The sequence below is a fragment of the Madurella fahalii genome, assembly GCF_045866475.1.
Source record: "Madurella fahalii IFM 68171 DNA, scaffold_5, whole genome shotgun sequence".
Lineage (NCBI taxonomy): Eukaryota > Fungi > Ascomycota > Sordariomycetes > Sordariales > Madurella > Madurella fahalii.
The window spans coordinates 910,489-931,171 of NW_027263975.1; the positions used below are offsets into that span (position 1 = coordinate 910,489).

General features: G+C 54.8%; 6 protein-coding genes and 3 non-coding genes across 9 annotated transcripts; 6 read left to right on the plus strand and 3 right to left on the minus strand.

Annotated features, from left to right (window-relative positions):
* Positions 1 to 506: 506 nt before the first annotated feature.
* MFIFM68171_t136 lies at positions 507 to 580 on the plus strand. The gene has a single exon. It is a non-coding gene; the product is annotated as a tRNA-Val (tRNA).
* A 344-nt stretch (positions 581 to 924) lies between these two features.
* MFIFM68171_08829 (Pua rna binding domain-containing protein) lies at positions 925 to 1,278 on the plus strand (the record flags this gene model as incomplete). Its single annotated transcript, XM_071064248.1, has 2 exons — positions 925 to 1,035; positions 1,141 to 1,278. 2 exons carry the CDS (start codon positions 925 to 927, stop codon positions 1,276 to 1,278), a joined length of 249 nt encoding a protein of 82 aa, XP_070920349.1.
* Positions 1,279 to 1,697: 419 nt separating this feature from the next.
* Positions 1,698 to 2,436, plus strand: TMA20 (translation machinery-associated protein 20; the record flags this gene model as incomplete). The annotated part of the gene is made up of 2 exons (XM_071064249.1): positions 1,698 to 1,711; positions 1,791 to 2,436. The coding sequence occupies 2 exons, from the start codon at positions 1,698 to 1,700 to the stop codon at positions 2,434 to 2,436; spliced, it is 660 nt and encodes a 219-aa protein (XP_070920350.1).
* Positions 2,437 to 3,007: 571 nt separating this feature from the next.
* Positions 3,008 to 3,088, minus strand: MFIFM68171_t158. Its single transcript has one exon. It is a non-coding gene; the product is annotated as a tRNA-Ser (tRNA).
* Positions 3,089 to 3,583: 495 nt separating this feature from the next.
* Positions 3,584 to 4,401, plus strand: MFIFM68171_08831 (Autophagy-related protein 33; the record flags this gene model as incomplete). The annotated part of the gene is made up of 2 exons (XM_071064250.1): positions 3,584 to 3,646; positions 3,790 to 4,401. 2 exons carry the CDS (start codon positions 3,584 to 3,586, stop codon positions 4,399 to 4,401), a joined length of 675 nt encoding a protein of 224 aa, XP_070920351.1.
* Positions 4,402 to 5,272: 871 nt separating this feature from the next.
* Positions 5,273 to 5,360, minus strand: MFIFM68171_t157. Its single transcript is given in 2 exon segments — positions 5,273 to 5,314; positions 5,323 to 5,360. It is a non-coding gene; the product is annotated as a tRNA-Leu (tRNA).
* A 1,254-nt stretch (positions 5,361 to 6,614) lies between these two features.
* Positions 6,615 to 8,491, plus strand: MFIFM68171_08832 (Carboxypeptidase; the record flags this gene model as incomplete). The annotated part of the gene is made up of 4 exons (XM_071064251.1): positions 6,615 to 6,777; positions 6,835 to 7,133; positions 7,200 to 7,707; positions 7,818 to 8,491. The coding sequence occupies 4 exons, from the start codon at positions 6,615 to 6,617 to the stop codon at positions 8,489 to 8,491; spliced, it is 1,644 nt and encodes a 547-aa protein (XP_070920352.1).
* Positions 8,492 to 12,026: 3,535 nt separating this feature from the next.
* On the plus strand, positions 12,027 to 17,379 carry MFIFM68171_08833 (uncharacterized protein; the record flags this gene model as incomplete). The annotated part of the gene is made up of 10 exons (XM_071064252.1): positions 12,027 to 12,295; positions 12,368 to 12,943; positions 13,014 to 13,074; positions 13,317 to 13,527; positions 13,598 to 13,758; positions 13,830 to 13,997; positions 14,219 to 15,355; positions 15,442 to 16,520; positions 16,611 to 16,904; positions 16,986 to 17,379. 10 exons carry the CDS (start codon positions 12,027 to 12,029, stop codon positions 17,377 to 17,379), a joined length of 4,350 nt encoding a protein of 1,449 aa, XP_070920353.1.
* Positions 17,380 to 17,494: 115 nt separating this feature from the next.
* MFIFM68171_08834 (uncharacterized protein) lies at positions 17,495 to 19,367 on the minus strand (the record flags this gene model as incomplete). Its single annotated transcript, XM_071064253.1, has 6 exons — positions 17,495 to 17,660; positions 17,731 to 18,295; positions 18,354 to 18,483; positions 18,584 to 18,822; positions 18,957 to 19,149; positions 19,212 to 19,367. The coding sequence occupies 6 exons, from the start codon at positions 19,365 to 19,367 to the stop codon at positions 17,495 to 17,497; spliced, it is 1,449 nt and encodes a 482-aa protein (XP_070920354.1).
* Between the last annotated feature and the right edge of the window lie 1,316 nt (positions 19,368 to 20,683).

Below are 20,683 nucleotides of genomic sequence, written 5' to 3' on the forward strand. Positions count from 1 at the left end.
TATTCGGGTTGCTAATTACCGGCTGATTGGCAGAAGAACTAACTTAGGTGCCTAGTAGACTTGGAGGTCAGAGGAACGTCCATCGCCAATGCATGACTCATTCCCCCTCAGAATTCCAAAGCCGCGGCAATCTCGGTGGTAGATGGAGTCACACACATGTGAACATGTAGAGTGTTTTATTGAAGCGAATAATTAATGGTGAGTCTGCAGTGGAGTTTGTAACTTGAAACGAGAAGTTGAGCGAATGGATGAAGGATGCAGTTGTGAGATGATTGAATTTAAAACCGCTAGCTCACCCCCAATGTAGCCACACATGCTTTGATTGTCGAAACAAACTGAACCGCTAAAGGCGATATATTCTGCTCAGTAGAATTGCAGCATTCATAATCCGATTTGAGACATTGCTGGCCGTATTTACTATCCCCTTACTCGAATAATCCGTGCCGAATCCACATTGCTACGAATGAAGAAGGCGAACATTGCACTCGTCCTCCAATCAAAGCCATGGTTTCGTGGTGTAGTTGGTTATCACGTCAGTCTAACACACTGAAGGTCTCCAGTTCGAACCTGGACGAAATCATCCTGCTTTCTTTTGCTTCAGCTCACTATTTTTGCCTTCAAACATATCTAAAGGCTTGTTTGACGGCCAGATGGCTCTATGAGGTGCCAATGTTACGTTTGTACCTGCAAATATGGTGGAACGGGATTCATGCAGTGTGAGAACAAGAATGGGATGCACAGCATTACGTCATCGCCGGCATCTCCCGATTACGGCAGCATGGGATGCCCAATACAAAAGGCACGTCAAGCCTTGGATTTCACGCCTCCAAATCCATGCATATCCTTCGAGCTCACCGAGTCTCAAGAATACCACCAAATACTACCAATACCACGATCACCCGAAATTTGCACAACTCAGTCAAGATGCCGCTCGTCGTTCCAGGAGTTACAACCAACGACTCGGACGACCTGACGCAGGAGTGGATGAACAAACTTGTTGGCAAGACGTTGACAGACCAACCTTCCTCTGAGACTGTAAGTGTTCGTCCATTAGCCGAGAAGGTCTTTGATAACTTTAGCGGCCAATGTTGCCGTTGTTATCTGATCTAGCGTTACTGACTCGTCTTGCCCTCCTTACAGAGCTTCTGCAAGAAGGATCTCCCTCAAGAGACGCGCGTCATCGAGCCCGGGATGATGGTGACCAAGGACTTTAAACCTGACCGACTCAACGTTCATATCAAGGAGGACGGGACCGTCTCGCATGTCTATAAAGGCTGAAGGCAGAACGGAGGGGCAGAGTTGTGGAAAGGAAAAGGCAGTCCTGGCGAGGGAATTTCCTCTTTCGGTGCCTCTTGACTTGTACGATAATACCCTAGCTCGAAGCGTGAATTTCACATTTGTCTGAGCACTTGCTCTTTCAAATCTTTGAAAAAGATGCCATTGCTTTATCGAGCCACGCAAGCCCACAAGGGTATCGGTCGCCCGGTGACGATACAGCGACTTACCGTGGAACCAACCAACCCCGCCAAAAGCTTGGCAATCACCCCACCATCCATCCCCATTATCCTCCCATCGCGGGGTAATTCTCCAGCACCACAATCGCGCGACCAGTCTCACCACGCGACGAGACGGCCTCCTTCTCTAATAATCCCTAGCGCATAACCAGAGCGGTGTACACCGCTCCCCCCAAACCCACAATGTTCAAGAAAGAGTAGGCTTATCTACCATTCCACCCGCAATCCCCCATTGAACAGAACCCCAAAACCGCTAACCAACAACAAATACTGCAGTATCACCCCTTCCCCCAAACAAAAACTCAAATCCTCTATCCAGCGCTCCCTCCGACAGTCTCTCCTGACCACCTACCCTCTCCTGACCCCGCACATTGACGAGATCCTCCCCAAGAAAGCTTCCCTCGAGCAGGTCAAGCTCCCGGACCGGGTCTTGCTCTACGTCCTCGACAACCGCCCGCTCTTCTGGCAAGAGGGCAACGACGGCGTGCTGCTCCCCCACCTGCGCCTCGTCCACCGCTTCCCGCAGTGCTTCCCCACCGTGCGCATAGACCGCGGCGCGATCCGGTTCGTGCTCAGCGGCGCGACGCTGATGGCGCCCGGCCTGACGAGCAAGGGGGGAAGGCTGCCGCTGCCGGGCTCGCGGGAGAGCTCTGCAGAGAAGAAGGACAAGGCGGAGGGGGAGGGAGCGGAAGGAGAGGAGGGGGTTTCGGTGCCGGATGAGGGCCCGGATGCGGACGGGCATTGGAGCAGGGAGCTGGAGAAGGGGGAGCCGGTTGTGGTGATGGCTGAGGGGAAGGAGGAGGCTGCCGCGGTGGGCGTCTTGGTCATGGGGACGAAGGAGATCAAGGAGAAGGGGAAGGGCCCGGCCATGGAGGAGACGCATTACCTTGGGGATGGGCTTTGGCGGTTGAATCTGGAGTAGGGGGTTGGGGTTGGACGGTGTTGCTGGGGGTTTAGGTGCTGCTGTCTGCGGAAGAGGAGGGATAGTGGACATATGGGAAAGAGTAGTGGATGGGTAGTTTTAGTTCATTGGCGAGTACGTCAGGAAAACGAGCGTATCTTTTTTCTTGAGAAACTAACTGGCTGGCGGTTAGGTGCATGCCTTCTAACTCCTGCAACGCGCCAGCAACATTAGGCTCCAAAGAGCTCCGGGTTTAGATAAGACAACAGACAGTCTCTGAACATCAGGTCTATAAATAGTACTCATTCCTATATCTTCGGTTGCCATCTTACATGAATTTTCCAGTTTGTTGGAAGATATGCGTTAAGCGAGTGTTGCGAGCTAGATGCCCCCCGCCATATGAAGATCAAATTCACGCTAAAGGCATTGGATCCTTGAACGCTTCTCTGGCGGCACCTTTCAGCAACACTGTAGTTTGCAACGGCCAATGCCATGGCATCGAGCCAGCCGGAGGTGCAAGGCGAAGCGATGGGCAAATCTGATGAGTCTCACGGCCCCCAAGGGCAAAACGACCCGAGGAACAAAAGTTAACCGACAACGAGCGGATTCGAACCGCTGCGGCCGAAGCCATACGCTTTCGAGGCGTACCCATTAACCACTCTGGCACGTTGCCGTTTTGACGAAAGTGTTCGGGTGAAACTTCAATTCATGAGTAAAGCATCTCAGGGTTAGGGGTAACTGTATGGCGGCTAATTACGACCTATGACGCATTTTCAGCACAATCCAATGGTCTTGGCGTGGCCGAGTGAACAAAGGCGGTGGATTTGGGAATGGGTGATTAAACCAACTGTGCAGGCCTATTAGGAACCTTCCATTGCACCATGCAGCTCTTGTCGTATTAGGATGACCACACAGTCCGCTTAATAAAATCCAAGCTCGGGCCAAAAGCTCCCTTTGGCTCCTCCAGCGCCACGGCCAAGCAGGGGCCGCCCGCCCGCCCCTCTTCTCGGGCGCTTCCCCAGCATCCAACTTCAGCCATGTATTCCTCTTAGGTTCAGGTTTGTTACCGAAAACCCGACGTCTCGCTCAACAACGTGCACCTCCCATCATCCCATTCCCTCAGCGCCTGCGCGAATCATCGGTCTCGAACAGACAGACGATTGCAACCATGGCTGCGAGGGGCGTTTCGGTGCTCAAATTTGTCGGCACCGTGTCGCTCGGTGTCCTGACGGTACGTCCTGCGTTGTTCTTCCCCGCGCCGAGCTCCGATGCCGTTGCATAATGCATTCCGGCATGCCTCACCACACCATCACCACCACCACTACCACTACCACGAACATTGACAATAGAACCACTAACCCACTCCCTCCCCAGGGCCTTTCCTACACGCTCTCATCCCTCACCATCCCAGCCCTCCTGACGCTGCCATCGGCCAGCGCCGCCGCGCGCGCCTTCGACACCCTCTCGACCGCCGCCTCCCGCCACCTCTCGTCCCTCACCGCCGTCTCCTCGTCCGCCTTTGCCCTCGCCTACCTCCTCTCCCCGCGGCCCCTCCGCCACCCCTACCTGCTCTACGCCTCAATCCTGGTCGGCGCCTCGCAGCTGGCCGCGTCGGACCTGCTGGCCCCCTACCTGCTGAAGCTCGGTCCCCCGTCACCATCATCGTCCTCCACCGCGGCCGCCAGGAAGCAGAAGCAGAAACAGAAGACGGAGCGGGCCGCGGCCCGCGCCCGCATGGAGGCGAGCTATGAGGTGCTCGGCAGCGGTTCAGATGCGCACAGCGAGGGCGCGGCGAGCGGGGAGGAGGTGGAGGGCGACGAGGCGGACGTGAACGGCGAGGAGGTCCGTGTTGAGGTGGAGGCGTTCCTGAAGAAGCAGATCGTGCGCAGCGCCGTGGCCGGGCTGGGGTTCCTCCTGTCGGTTGTGGGTGTTTGGGGAGATGGGGTGGCGCCTGTATACGGGCAGGCTGTTGTCATTGAGGTTTGAACGGAGTGAGGGGGTTTGTGATGATGTGCGGCTAGGCCAATGTGGGAAGCTCGACTCCGCTCAGGTTCTTGCAAGTGCTGTGGGAAATACGCCTTCTCATTATTGTTAGAGACTGTATCTAACGGGATAATCGGAGTTGGGTTCTGGGATTTGCGTTTCGCTACTTCCGGAAAACGGTTGTTATCACTGGGTGCATTCGATACGGATTTGCAAAAGCGGTCGTGTACTACGAGTTCGGCCCATTGCCTTTCCGCCCGCTCCGACTTCGCATTAACATATTTGAAGATTCAGGGAGACGCAGCCGTTATATGCTGGAAAACTAGGGACTATTGACTCCATGCCCGGGCTGCGTAGGCAGATTCGGCATCCTCGCCAAACTCACTGACACTGCGAGAGAGAGCCTATGGAACTCTGAACTAGAGGGTGATTTGTTGTCTTGGCTTTTCTCCCCTTTGATAGGAATACGCGATTCAACTTTGTGCGGAAACCGTACTCATTATCTGCCTTTCATTCTCTTCTCTCTAGGCTCAAACCCTGTACCGTTTGAGGTCCCAGGATGAAGCGTCAAGTCCTCCAGAGGAATCCCGCGAAAGATTCATGTTAATAGCTATTGCGAATCTTAATTCAAAATTGAAGCTCAATACCCAACATAGTTGGTTTAGACAACGCACCTGGCACCCACAACTCAAATCCTTCAAGCGACCGTAAACATGCCCCATCACGCACCGCGGAGTACCCGCCTTAGTTGTCTCTATTCATTGATCCGGATTGTGAACAAAGCCTAGGAGGCGGAGGGAAAATGTAATATTTGGGCTTGTTGGGGTCGCTTATGGAAACAAAAATGTAGACGCGATTTGGGACAAAAGACTCATGACAAGAGTGGGATTCGAACCCACGCCCTTTCGGACTGCCAATCAGAAACCTGAAGACAGCGCCTTAGACCGCTCGGCCATCTTGCCTTGATAGGAAATACACCTGTAGTTTCTCATTATCTGCCTCTGCTCACTCTTTTCCTTAACTGCTTCATGCAGTTTTCTGTCTTGGAAGCCTATAGCTTCAGCCGCGGCGATTCAAATGTACCTTAGAAAGGTCACCAGTTGTTCCTAGCCGAAGCGTAGTGCTCATCTCTTCATGCATTAACGGAGGTTTTATTTTGACAGGTCATTGGGGAAGTAACTTAGACTCCAACTTTGGTGTTTAACCCCTGTAGCACCATCATGTCTCAATCCTGTATCAAGGCTACAATTTCCAAACTTTGATATTTTGACTCGACATCCCTGAAGACGGTAATCATCTGCTGACCGTGAGTTTACCAGCGCCGACTTGTGGGCGGCAACGAGAGTTCAGTTTGGAAGGCTCTTGACTTAGATTTCAAGAGTGATCAGGGAGCCAACTCTGTACCCGATTAACCAGGCATCTATCTAATCACCCACCTCCTGAACTACTAGAGCATGGACGAGATAGCAGAGGGTAGCCTCGAGCGAGTTGCACGGCATTAATCTAATTAGATGTAAATCAACTGCAGCCGGAGGAGGCCTGGAGAAAGCTGTGAGGTCCAGTTACAGAGTTTGTAAGCGGATATGTTGGGATGCCACCAGGAGTCCGCGCTACGTTAGGGTAGAGCAAACGGTTTTGTTGAACTTGCTAATGGAAGTTTTGGTCAACCTGAAGCGGGGAAAAGGCCTAGTGGATGGCGCCGCTATTCTCCAACCTGCCTTAGCACTTGCTTTACCCTAGGCTCTAGAACCAGTTGTTGGTTTGGTAAAGGCCCAGACACTGCCAATCTACTTAGCTCGTATGAGCGTCATGTTGCCACAGATTGTAAGGATGGGTAGCCGAATTTCGGTATCAGAGCAAAGCTCCAACAGCAATTCCAGGTTCCAGTACCATTCTTGTGGGTCCTCACCGTCTTTGTTCTTATGTCAGAGGCTGCCGGCTCTCGCAGCACTTCATAGGAAGGGTAGAAGGTGGTTACGACGCCTTGTCATGGGGCAGTGGAGACTACTTTTCCCCCGATGCTCTTCGGAAAGCAGCTGCTTCTAGGCCCTACCGTAGCCGCAACGGTGCTGCACCCTTTCAGGCCTGGATTACTTGATGGAAATTAGACTTCAGCTAAGACATTCACCCACGGGTATTGTCTAGAGGAGAGTTGCTCGTCAGGCCACAGTATCCTCTTCTCAATATCAGCTGTGTATCAACTGCCTCTTTCCTCCATGCATTGGAACTGGGAACTTGAGGGCGTGATCCTGGCCGGACTCGTCCTGGTAATCCTTTACCCCCATCCGAGCCTCGGAAACCCTGTCGGACATGAAGCGCATCCATCGCCTCACTTCCAGTGCCATGCGCGACCGTTTTTCCTTAACGAGCGCTCGGAAAGTATGGCCAGTGCACCTCGGCTGTCAGAGAAGAGCAAGCATTGCTAAAATGTTTTAGGGTTTGTCGTTAATGGCTCGGCCATCCCGGAAGTTAACTTTGACGTGGGCGAGTCATATGCCGGACTGCTCCCGATAGGCAGCAGCGGCAACGGCAGCAGCAGCGAGCTGTACTTCTGGTTCTTCCCCTCGACCAACGCCGTAGCGCAGCAGGGAAGAGAGATTTTGATCTGGCTCTCGGGCGGGCCGGGATGCTCTTCGCTCGGCGACCTGCTGCAGCAGAACGGCCCGTTCCTCTGGCAGCCTGGGACAATCGAGCCCGTGGCCAATATATGGAGCTGGCACCGCCTCACCAACGTTGTCTGGATCGACCAGCCGCTCGGGACCGGTTTCTCACAAGGCACACCCACAGCAAGAAACGAATAGGACGTGGCCCAGCAGTTCTTGGGCTTTTGGCGGAACTTTGTCGACACCTTCGCTCTGCAAGGGTACAAGATCTATGTGACGGGCTATTCATACGCCGGAATAATGGCGCCCTATATTGCGAGTGCCATGCTCGACTGGAACGACACGCGATACTTTGATCTCGCCGGCATGATGGTCTATTCTGGTTTGTACTCCAAGTTAGGGCTGGCGCGAGAGATTCCCGTTCCGTTCTTTATCAACAGATGGAAAAATGCTTTGTCCTTTAACGACACATTTACCGCTTATGTTAACAACAGGACCGTGGAGTGCGGGTACACACCTTACCTCGAACAATACCTTGTCTTCCCACCGCGTGGGCCACAACCTGCGAACCTCCCAGGGCATGATAATGTCACCAACCTCCCCTTACCGGACTGCGCGCTCTGGTCGGCCGTCTTCTTCGCATCCTTGGAGCTCAACCCGTGCTTCTCCGTCTTCGACGTAACCGAGCAGTGTCCTTTTAGATTTGGTATGTCACCCCCAATGGCACCTGCCATTCTAGCGTAACTAGCTTGGAGGATCAGAAGGGATGAGCCCTCTGAAATAGCCAAGCTAAGACTCGCATCTAAACCATCTCAGACTCCCTAGGCTTCTACAACGGCCTGGAATCGCATCCCCGCCTCCCGCTCACACCGTACTTCAACCGGCCGGACGTCAAAGCCGCCATCAACGCCCCACTCAACACAAACTGGACTTTCTGTGTCGACCGTTCCACCGTCTTTGCAGGCGGTTTCGATGAGACGCTCCTCTCCGCGCCTGGCAGCCAGCCGGTGCTCCCGCGCGTGATTGAGCACACCGCCAACGTCATCCTCGGCCACGGGTACCGAGACGTCATAACGCTACCCGAGGGCACACTGCTGACGATTCAGAATCTGACTTGGAACGGGGAGATGGGGTTTCGCGAGGAGCCCACGGCGCCGCTGTTTGTGCCGTACCATGGCGGCGGGAACGGGAGCGCCGAGACGGCGGCTGGGGCGGGAGTGTTGGAGACGAGCCATGAGGAGAGGGGCTTGACTTGGTTCGGGGCCGCGCAGGCGGGGCATATGCTCGTTGGAGACCAGCTGGCGCTGGGGTTTCGGACGGTTGAGGTGCTGTTGGGGCGAGTGGCGGGGCTGACGGCGACGGTGCCGTTTACGGTGGATGTTGGGGAGGAGGTGGAGCATACGGGGGGGTTGGGAAATGGGACGGTGGTGGTTTCAAACTGGGAAGAGGTAGCGGGGTTGTATCGATTTGTGGAGGATGGTCTGGAATGAGGAAGCGGTAACTTTTTTGGTGGGCGTATCTCCTTCCTACCTTAGGTAAGGTACCTTAGCTCGGGTACTTAGGTAAGGGGTCTTCAGGATCCAGGGCATTAATGTGTGTGGTAAATTGATAAATTCAGATGAAAAAGGGAAAAAAGAGTTCTCTTCCAATGCAATATCCACTGATGTATGTATGTGTACCTAGGTTCTCTTAACTGCAAAAACATTGATATCATTCCGGTGTGATCGTGGTCAGGGTGCAACTTTCTATCAACTTTCACACATGTTTTGCTTGGACTACTGCAGAGTCGCATGAAGGTCCCTTTGTACAGATGTAATCGTAGCGGCCATATTCCAGTTGAAGCAGGAGTTCGAAACAGGAGGCTGATGACTACTTACATCAATATCTGGATGGATTCCTGTACTTGTCCGCACCCTACCGACTCCGCCGACTAAAGTCGAAGACTAAGGTCTCCAATTGAGCCATGATCAGACCGAACTGATTGGGGGCTTCGCTGGGATGTCCGCCTCTAGAAGAGCGATGCAGAGAAATTCAGCAACGGATTCACCAGCACACCGGAGAAGCTGCATCTAGCTCACCGTCACATTGGAATACTATATACCTACGTGATGTTCACAACGAGGAACTCAAGAAATACCGCAATGGACATAGGAATAGAGATGGAGTACCACCAAGGATTCTCGGTAAGATTGTTGACCGGGACGCGCCTTAGATGAGGTTGTAACGCTTTTAAGGAAATCCACATACTTATCGGTCACCGATTCTTCAATGCATTACAGTTACGAATTTGAATACTCTGCTCTCCATTCGCTCTTTGGCTTATGTTTAGCGGCTTGTTATGACGACGTGGTAATATGACGTTACATTTCCCGCCCTAGGCAAGAACTTACTAGAAAGCGTATCACAAAAAAGACCCACAGATCGAGGTCGTGATCAAGGATTCCTAGCAGTATATAGAGCGTGAAGAAGAGGACGAGCTACTAAGAGAGGCGACTGACAAAGGTGTGGTTAATGTCGCCCGGTACTATCACTATGAGACGGTGCTTATCCGCGGCGAAGTCGACGAGATCCGAAGCAATATTCGGGGGGGGGGGGGGGGGGGGTAAATATCAGGGAGGCAACTAACTATCGACCGAGACAGTCAGAACTTTCGCTAGGGATGACTTTATTGGATACTCCACGGAAAGGTCGCAGCAGTACCACTAGCCGCAAGCGGTCATCTAGTTAGACTGACGCCGCTTTTCCACCGAGCAAACGACCCTATTCGGCATCGTCTATAAAGGCCGACAACAGCGCCCTACCCAATCGGGTACATCGACGTGTTATCCTCTGCGATTATGGGAAGCCTATTTACAAGGCGAGCTCCCGACCAGCTCTACTTGCTACACTAGAGGGTTTTATCGAAGGACACGAGTCCTTACACAACACAGGCATTCTCCACAGAGACATCTCGATCAACATTCTTATAATCAATGAAGACAACGACAACCGCTCTTGGCCTTCTTTCTTGATCGATCTTGACCTTGCTGTCAAAGAGCAAGGAGCGGGCGCCTCCGGGGCAAGCGGAAAGACTGGAACGAGAGCGTTTATAGCTATCGGGACGCTTCTGGGCGAGCAGCACTCGTTTATACAACGAGCTCGAGTCATTCTTCTAGGTGTTGTTTTGGATATGTATCCACTGCAACGGGCCGGAGGAGAGCAGGGTTGTTCCTGAGTTTGACACATGGAACTACATCAGCACAGAACGATTAGTAAAGGAGAAGCTGGGCACAGTAGCGAAGGAGTCAATTTTCATGAAGACAATCACCGACAACTTTACACCATACTACACGCCACTTATCCCACTGTTGAACAGGCTACGGAAAGTGAGTGATTTTCCCTAACGACAAACCGTGGGAACGGGAAGACGAGAAGCTCTACTCTCGAATGAGAGACATTCTCCGGCAAGGAGCCACGCCAGAATCCAGTGCGGCACCTCCTCAGTCATATTTGGAACCAACATTCTAAGGTGTGGAATGTATGGGATTAATGTTAAAGTAATTTTAGTCTTGTGCGGTTGCTCCGTGAGTCGCTGTTTTCAAATTTCTGGTTGCCATTCCCATGCGACACCCGAATTTTGGCACCCTTCTTTCTTCTAGTAATCCCGGCCCATTGACTTAAATGAGGTGTATGGAGTGACCGCTTGCTACTCAACGTTGCTCGACTGGCCGCCCGCTCGCCAGGCACAGAAGTGGAACTAGCATCAGATTGCATCAACCTCCCTAAAGGCTCCACGGCCTTCGAAAGGGTTTTGGAGCTACTTCGCGGCAACATAACTGGCACCGTCTAGCCGGTCGCGTCGGCTCTTGCTGAAATGCATCAACGCCGGGACTGACTCAAGATCGTCAATATTGTTATCTGGCGCCGACGTTCACGTGGTGCTGCTTGATATCAGCGGGCCTTGAAGCGGTCACTCATCAGTGGCCCTCTCCGGAGATACTAGGTGAAAACCTGTTCTTCCGGGTCATTATCATTCAAAGGTCCAGTCCGATTTGTGTCGGCTGACAGGGGAATCTACACCATAGTCCACTGCAGGTGAGCTTCAACGGGATTACCAACTTTGGGTGAAAGCCTCACTTGTCTGTTAGGCTCTCATATCATGGCCCTCGTCCCCCAACCCCCAATTCAGCCTCCGTCAAACACGCGGCCCTGCAAGACGATCTTGCAATTTTATATTCACCGACCTATTCTTCTCTTCGGCCACAGGATATCGTGTGTCTAACTTTGGTGTCCCGGCACCGGGCCTGTTGCCTTACTGCGATTACCCAAAGCAGCGGATGACACGCTTGCGAGGCCCTGTGTCAGACAGGGCTGTTGAGTTACGTATATGTCATTCACAATCCTCACTGGAAGCCGCGACAAGAAATTAACTCAGCGCGATTGCATATGTATTGTTCATGGAGTGAACGGGAAAGACAGGCAGAGCAGAGGAAAGGGGAGCATGCTTCAACCGATTCGTATCGATTACGTCGTCGTCAATCTGGCTCAGCCTCGGCCGGTGTCTGCCAATCATGCCTGCTGCTACAGTAGGCGGCGTCTCTCCGCAAGCTATTTAACCCGTGCCGTGCTCCTCCACTTCTGCATCCGCCAAGCTTCCGTCCATACTCTCAGGCGTCATCAGGCTTCCAACAAGCTGGTTGCCGACTGAGATCCCGTTCGCGGTCCCGGACCGGGCACGCCTCTGTAACGACTCCAAACGGAGCCGGCGACGCATGGCGTCAGCCACAAGGTTACACCAGAACTCAGCTGCGGCCCACGTAACCGAATGGGAATACATCCCCGCCCCCTAAAGCCATGAACTCAGCTGCTGACCACGGGCCTGGACCTGAAAATCCTTCGGACCTTCCCTCAAACTCCTTCGGGTTAGGTACAGAATCTTGAGTCCTTGCTTCGTCCCATTTAACACCGTCTTCCACATCCCGTCGCTTCCACATTCCGCCCCTAAGCAAGGCGAGAGTTTCATTTGCATTTCAATCATCACCAGCCATGGAGGCCGGCCCGAGTAGCGGCGCGGCCGCCGAGCGACAACCTCGCATTGAGGACGAAACACTAAGCGAGGGGGCAGCGCCGACCGTCACAATTGTCGAAAGGGAGGCCGAGGTGGCTGCGGCAGACGATAATGCGAGCCGGCCCCGGTCCGAGTCAAGGCCAAGGTTGCGGAACCAGTCAAGTCCCAATTCAAGCTCGGGTCGAGCGGACAGGCTGTCCTATCTAGAAGAGGAGGACGAGCATTACTCGAGAAAACCACGGATAAGGTATGTTCGGAGAAGAGAGCCTTCCCGCTCCAGTAGTTTCCTTCGAGCTCAGGAAGCATCATTCCGCAACAGGAGACGGGAGAGTCAGACTCGTTACCGCCGGGATCGTGAACGGGAACGAGTTCACATTGACTACCGCCGTGACCTTAGAACTGCAAGGGGCCCCATACTACCACCACCACAGCATGGTGCACCCTTCATTCTGAGGAGAGATGATCACAGCCCGCGGAGGATCCGCGAATATAGCCCGGAGGGGTACCGGTACCGCGAATACAGCTCTAGAAGCAGGTCCCGCGAATATAGCCCGGCGGGGTACAGGTACCGCGAATACAGCTCTAGAAGCAGGTCCCGCGAGTATAGTCCACGAGGTCGCTCACCATCTCCAAGCGAATGGAGCACGTACGACATTGATCTCGATGGCGACGAGCCAAGGAGCCCCGACGAGCCCCTGCCACAGGAATGGACCCAACCAAGGACTATTCTCGAGGACGGCACCGCAACCGAATTGATTGTTGCCCAGTCGATAGAGCACAGGTTGTCCAAGTCCGGATTGGAAAGGATTGTTCTGTTGTCTCCTTCAAGACCGCCGCCCTCATCCGGTTCCACAAGCCAGGAGAGGGAGAAGTCTCGGGTACAGTTCCGATGGCTGTGAGTCTGGGTCTGGACGACAACTGTCAAGGTTTGACCAACTAGCCCCTAGGTACTGACCGCACGCCAGGCACGTCCAGCCCAATACTCCTGAAGCCGACGACGTTGAGCCTGCCTTTCAGGCATTGGAGGTGAGCTATGGAGATATCTCTATCCTAGGTGATTGGTCGGGTGATACCGTGGGGAATTGTCGAGGCCGGGCTGACTTGGGTTGCGAGATACAAAGCGGTTCGTTCTCAGCTGCCCATTCATCTCGACCCGGGTCCGAGCCGCCGCCTTGTTGTTCCTTAGGGGCTATGCGAGGAAGGAGGTCAAGACGGCAGAAACCACGATCTCTTTGTGGCAGAGAATGGAGTCGCCGGGCACTCTACAGCACCAGTTCCTGTCTCTGGAAACAGGGCCGGTGCTTTTTCTCGGGACCATAGGGGTGGACCGCTTGCATGCTCAGACCCTGCTGAGGGCCAGTCGTGGATATGACGTCGGTGACGAGCGTGAGCTGTCCCAGGTCGCGCGCAAAATGGGCGTGGGAGGCGGGCGTGACGTTCTGCACACTGCTGCGTTGTGGTGCTTGAGCTTGGGTCCCGGTACGTGCAGCCGGTCGCATAAGCACAAGTCAGCCATGCTCCCGAAGCGAGAGCTAACGAGGCGATTCAGGGGTCATGATAACGCTATGTTGCCTCCCTTCGACCGATCTTCGACGAGACTTGATCGAAATTGACGATAGGGCGGGTCGTGGGTTCTACACTGTCCAAGTCAAACTGCAGGATCGCGAGCTCTATCACAGCATCGTGATTGACCCGGACTGCAGCTACGTGGTAAGTCGTAGACGATGGAATCTTGTTGTCTTTGCGCCCTAGCTGAGCTTTGACTGACTCACCCTCATCAGGATTTCCTCCAGCATGCTGTTGCCGTGGCCACGTCGGGAACTCAAGTGCGCGACGCCGCAAAGTACGACATTCTGTACGGATCTCAAACATCAGGAGACGCGGAAAAACTCGAGCAGCTCGAGGTCTTGACTCCTTCGAGGTGGCTAAAGCTTCTGGGTTCCGATGAGGTTGAGAACCACACGTTCCACTTGAAACCGAAATGCCGGGCTCGGTCACGCTCTAGAAGGCCATACCACCGCAAGCGACGTTCCCACCTTCTATTAGAAGAAGCAGACGTTCACCACCTTCTACTCGAAGAAGAAGCAGTTATCGGGAGTCACCCCATCCTCGCTCCCCGTTGCCGGCGCCAACGCGATATGGCTATTCGGAAGTTACCGGAAGGGGCCAGAGCCATAACGACAAAGCGCTAGTCGTCTACAAGAGGGATCAGAAAGCTATCAGCAGGGTCAACTCCGAGAAAAGGCCTGAGCCGGTATTCGTGCGTGACACCTATGCACACCGGTACGGCTTCGACAGCAACCAGACCCGGCGGACCGCGGGCGAGATTGTTATCCGCAGACGCAGTGAGACGCGGCGCGAAAGCCCCCCTGTTCCAGTTCACTCAGACCTCGAGACAGAACGACACGTCGAGGTTCGGAGATGTTCTACAGGCCGATATCCCAGCGATGACAACTCTCCGGTTATCGAGCGTGAGCGAGGGATCGTTCGCAGGAGGCGCAGCTCCAGCACTGATAGCGACACTCGCTGGCACAGGGGCCGTTCTCGATGGCTTAGACGGCGGGAACGTGCATACGATTCGGACAGCAACGACACGCCGGCTGCGGAACAGGAGACGCCACCGCTGGATGATTCTGGCGCTGTCACGGTGGCTCCCTTTTTCGCCTGGAGAGTCAAAAGCATGGCCGATATGGACGCGGTGAGCGGGGATCAAAACAACAACAGTACAAACCCCATGACGGACGTCGCGATCCATAATCTGTTTCGTATCCTCGGCAAGATCAATGAATCCCTCCTCTCTAGCGAGTCAGGGATCAAAGAAGTCTACTCACAGGCATACAAATGCACCGAGGAGAATCTTCTAAAGCGCCACCCCGACCTGACAAGAGATATGGTCCCGGGTTTGAACACATCCCCTACGGTGCAGCGGGACGGTGCGGGTCAGGAAGCCGACCAAGAAAAGAAAGGGGGCCCAGCAGATAATGGCTCTACGCAACCACCAGCTACATTCCCCCCGGACTCGGTGCGGGTAGGTTCTGCGAGCCAGGAACAGAAAACGGCTCGGCAAGAGAAGATTGGGCCCTCGAATACCGGTGATAAACAAGCTCCAGTCACATCTCAAGCAGACCCACAGGGATCAGCAGGTCATTCAACTTCGGTCATGTTGATGCACCCAGCAGACGCATTCGGCAAGCAGCTACTAGAGATTTCCCAAGCGATCATACGCCGATTCCTCCCCAAAGATGAGCACTCGATATATCATGCTGTGTGTGAGCGGTTCTGGGGCAGCGTGGATGAGGCTATCCGGGTAAGCACTCAACGGCCGGGCTTTTCCTCAACGCAAGGCCCAAGAAATAAGTTAAGAAGTCTGAAGTTTTCTGACGGTTATTCTAGCAAGTCCGATGGTCTACCGAGCCGTCGGGTGCATTGTGGACAATCCGAGACGTCGACACCATGTCTGGAGCTGCAGGTGGAAGCGGAGGGGTGACAGCGAAGAGGCCGTATGCCGGGTGCACGGCTTGTTCCATGGCCACGAAATATCCGTCGGCATCAGCCGCCCTCCAGCATCTCCATACCGTCCATTTCGAGTGCCCCCTAGGAGAACCGGCCGCAGGCAAAACAAAGGACAGGCCGCACGACGACCCTTGCTATGCATACATCAAGTCGTTGACCGACACGCATTCCAACGCACCGGAGATTGAGAACATAGCAAAGGAGTTCATCAGCCACCTCTCAGACTTCTCGGGCAGCCTCAACAAAATCCAGTGGCTCATCGCTACCAACTCGCAGGACAATCCTCACCGACGCCGATCAGGGCCGAACCTGCCCCAGCCCCCCACCAAACCGACCATCCGGCCCCAGCTCCCCAGGAGTCTCGTGTACGCCTTCGACGAGCTTGTGTCATACTACATCCTCCAAGCCAAGCGCCTCTCGCTCCAGAACCGGGGAATCGGCCTCAGCGCGCGCAACAACGCCGACCTTGAGAGCTTGCAGGCCCTGAATCGGAGCGAGAGACTGGCCCTCCGCTGCAGCGACATCCGCGCTCGCTTGCAGGGCTATCTGCAGCAGGCGCGGCGCGACGTCATCCTCTCGCGGGGCGCCGGGCACGGGGGCGCCAGCGGCGCTGGCGGCGACGACGACACCGACACAGCGGCGTTGGGCGTGCAGGCCTTCGACACGACCTCGTTCATGCGTGCGCTTGTCCGATCGGCCCTCGACACCACCTTCTCGGCACCGCTGCCGCCGAAAAGGACTGCCGGAACCGGTGCCAGTGTCGGGCCTGGGAGGCTGAAAGTTGGCAAGCATATCCAGGTGTGGGACGTGGTTGGGATGTACAGCGAATACAGCAAGCATCTACACGTGGAGGCTGCTCGTCGGCCTCGACGGCGTCTGTTCCTCGACATCCATGCGCTCGAAGACGAGTTGGCGGCGCTTGAAGCGCTCTTGGACGTCAATCTGGATTGGATCAATCTGTGAGCGGACCCCGCCGGGGTATTTCCTTGTCTACGAAATACGGGGCCGTACTAAGCAGTGAGTACGGGCTAACGTCGAGTTACCGACAGGACCCTCGACAACTTCCCGGCGCCAGACAAGGCCTTTGCCGGTAGGCCGTGGATGGAGGACGAACGCAGCGCATGGAAGCGACGATACCGCGAGGTGCGGACCATGGAGGTGGAGCGGTACTACCTGCTTAGCCGGCGGGATGCGGTGCAAGCGAAGCTGGACGAGGTACAGAACCTGCAGAAGTCGGCGAGCGCGCTACGAGAGCGCGTCCGCCAGCTGATCGAGATCACGGACGAGGACCACGGCAAGGCCATCCGCGTCTTCACCATCGTCACGGTGCTGTTTTTGCCCATGTATGTGCCGTCCTCGTCGCGCCGAGGAGAGGCCGTTGCTGCAGCGCAGACTCATTGTTGATAAAGCTGACAACGCCGCAGGACCTTCGTCTCCGGTTTCTTTGGCATGAACACGGTCGACATCCGCGACATCGGAGCCACCCAGTCTCTCTACTGGACTATCGCGGTTCCCGTCACCATCGTTGTGCTGGCCATTGCACTTGCGTATGGCTATAAGGGCGACGAGATCAGCGACTGGATCCGCGACAGGATCAGCCTCTGGAAGTCCAATCGGGTCCCAAGGTCGGCCGTTGTGGCGGCGCAAAGGAAGCCGCAGACATCTGCAACAGACGGCCGTCGGGCCGAATGGGCCGGGACGGATGCTGGGGCGAAGGAGGTGTGGAGGACTGTCCGAAACTCGGTTAGGCGACGGAAGAGGAGGCAGGACATGGACATGACAAGAAAGTCCACCTTCCAGAGCGATATCCTGCCCTAGGAGAAGTTTGCTAAGACTGGGTCACTGTGTTCACTATTTATGTTATTGTACAATACAGCCGAGGGAACTGTAAGGATGTTACCCAGAAACATGAGACTACTACACGAGCCATTGCTCAAACACAGTCCTCCCCCTTCGAGAACACACTGTTTACACCGTTCCAAAAGTCCACCTCATGCCTCTCACTGCTGGTCTTGTCGTTAGGAACCGTCCTCGTCCCATAGCGGATCTCTCCAGCGCTCTGCTGGATGCTCTCGGCCAGGTCCTTGCCACTGGCAGCACTGCAGCCCTCGATGGTTCATAGCGGTGCGCATCAGACGGGCGGTCGAGAGGAAGCTATCGTGATCGCACAGGAGCACGCCGTGCGAGACGTAGGAGACAACAACCACGGCCAGCACCTGACCGGCCAGGATGGCAGCCAGGACGCCGGCAGGCCGCCCCCACTTGACCTCGAGGCTCGTCACGATGAAGGTCTGCTCCGACGCGCCCTTCTCGCGCGTCACGCGCGGTAGCTGCTGCTCGGCGCCCATGATGGCCAGGATGGGGAGCCGGGCCGCCAGATGCGCCGTGTGCAGTGCGTACTCGGCCGGGACCGGCTTCGGATACCAGTCATCGCCGAGTTCGTCATGTCGCAGGGCGTTGAGGTTGTTGATGAAGTGCATCGTGTGCTTCTGGCTGCCGTACTCCTTGGCTCTGACCTGGCCGGCCGAGTATTGGTTGTACCTGCAGTCAAACAGACCAAAGCTGAGGAGGATGCCAGATGCGTATAGAAGTTTGTCCTCTAGGTAGCTGAAGAAGAGGTCGAGACTAAGGCTAGGTTCGCCATTGCCGTCTTTGAGGCAGGTTGTGCACTCGAAGAACGTAGCATTTCTCTCGTACCCTTTCACGTAGCTAGGCCAGACATCGTTGTAGAGATCTCACCGTCACGGTTAGCGCACTGTCAAAACGTAAAGGGCACTGGTGAGGCCTCCTACAGCTAGTGATGCAGGCCGATGGGTTGTCTACTTGGGCGTAATCCCAGTGCATAGCCCGGATATAGTCGGTCGCCGGGCTGTAAAACGTGTAGATGCCGTCCAGGCTATGGAGGAACGCGGGACAGCTCGGCTAAAGATCGTCTTGTGATGAGACCGGTAAGCATTGGATCTGGCCGTCAAGGCAATAACTCAGCTAAGGAGCAGAGCAACCGGCTTACCTAGGCTTCCACCAGCCTGCCCTTTTCATAGGCGGACTCGTTGAAAAAGTTTCGGCCGGTGCAGCTCAACGGGCTGTGCACCACCCTGTCGAAGGACGGGTATTCATCCAAGCCGCGATACTCTCCGAGATCGTACGTGTAAGTGACCGTGCTCCCTTCAACCTCGCGGTCCAGGACCTGCCCGCTGATATATCTCATATTGTAGGTCGAGGGGCCCGACTGGTCGTACATAATACTCAAAGCCGTCAAGCCTGTCAAGGCATAGCAATTGCTCACCTGCCCTTTTCTCTCTTTGTCAGCCTTCGTTTTTCTTCACAGCTAGCCTTCGCCCTTTTGCTAGAACGATACTTGCTTAGATCGCGATCCGACAAATCTAGCTGCATACACTCCCGGGTGCCAAAGTCGTTGAGCATAACCGGGTAGTTCACCCCGGCGTTCTCGTTCAAATCGTACGTCAAGCCAAAGGTGGCGAGACTGAGGCGGCCAATGATGTCGAGAAGCAGGTATGCGAGCACAACTAGCGTCGTGATCGTCCGCCTCCCATTGTGGCAGTGATGGGCGATCAGCTTGAGTGACCCCTTGGGTTGGGCCATCCCGAGTATCAAGTCGACATCGCGTGGCGCGTGTGAGCCTACCGCACCAGCAGTGGCCAGGGGTGGACGGCGCCGAGCAGGCCGAGGAGGGAGCCTACCGACAAGCTAGCCAACGCCGAGAACAGGATGGTAAGCGAGGTGAACAGCCGCCTGTCCCATGTACACAGGCTTCTCCTGCAGGAGTACGAGTAAACGATGATCATGATGAGAATGCTGAAGAGAAGGGAGCAGCCGAACCGCCACAGAACGCCCTTCCATGGGAACCGTCCATGGCAGCCCGAGGGGACTAGTGCGCGTACGGAGCTGGCATAGGAGTGAGTTTTAGGAGCAACTTTTGAGCGGCTTGTCCGTGCCATCAGCGTGTCGGGAGCGCGAGTAGTCCGAGTCTTCGCCCCAGGACCATGGTCAGAGGGGGACGTCGCTTATTAAGATTATTGATAAAGCTCTGTGGGAGACTTCAAGTTCCACCAGATCTCGTACAGAAAATAGCGGTGATGTCTTGAAACCGGAGGAGGCAAGGACATACCATCAGTATATCTTCGATGAACTACCTGTCCCATCGATCAAGAGGTGCCTATCACAGTACCGCTTCCAACTTGTGCCAAGTCTGCCAGGGCCGGAGCGCGCGGGCACCTCCCCAGCTCCAGCTCGTTCTCGCATCCTCAGCTGCTGCATTGTCGGGAGATACCTGATCCGGTTGTGCGGCTGGGTATCCAGAGTCGGAGGTTACATAGCATTAATATTGTCCTTGCTTCGAACTTCTTCCAGCCACGTTCTGCAAGTGTGGATGCCAACGTCGCGCGCGGTTAGTCAGGATGTAATATTATCACGACCAACCCGAACCGGCGCAGCTACTGGAACCTTTGAAGGTTAGCTTCTAGCGCATCTCTAGTCGATTCCAACGTCGTTATCACTCTTGATCCGATCCTCGTCTGCTGTCAATACTACATACGGCGCTTAGCTCACCAAGGCACGCTACTTCGCCTAAAGCCCACATGCAGAGGCCGACGTAGCGTCTTGGACTATCTGCGAGTTAGATGAGCTGCAACGAACTTCATGAATGTTCGTATTACTCACTGCTACAGGTAGCATAGTTCTTGGTTGATTACGCCTACACAGTCTCACTGCATATGCGCGTTTCAGCTCCCCCGCTCCGGGTCTAGTTTCGTTAACTCTAGGGCAGGGGCGAAGAGTGGCGGAAACTTCGTAGAATGTTCCCGGATGCACATACGTATAGGTGGCAGCAGCTAGTCGAATGGGTGAAGGCTGCTTTATCTAACTACATCAGCGCAACCGCCGATACCGTAGAAACCATAAGCCCGCTAGCGACCTTTATCTTGGCTGCTATAGTGGCCCTCTACTACAGGCACTTCTCTTCCGCCACTCTCGAAGTGTTTTTCATTAAGTGAATTATAAACATAAGTCCTATCCTACGCCTTATCTAGGCTACAACGAATGGGACTACAGCTTGAGTCAAGAACTTGCTGTTCTGGTCGCCGAATTTGGCAAGGCAGCGCCC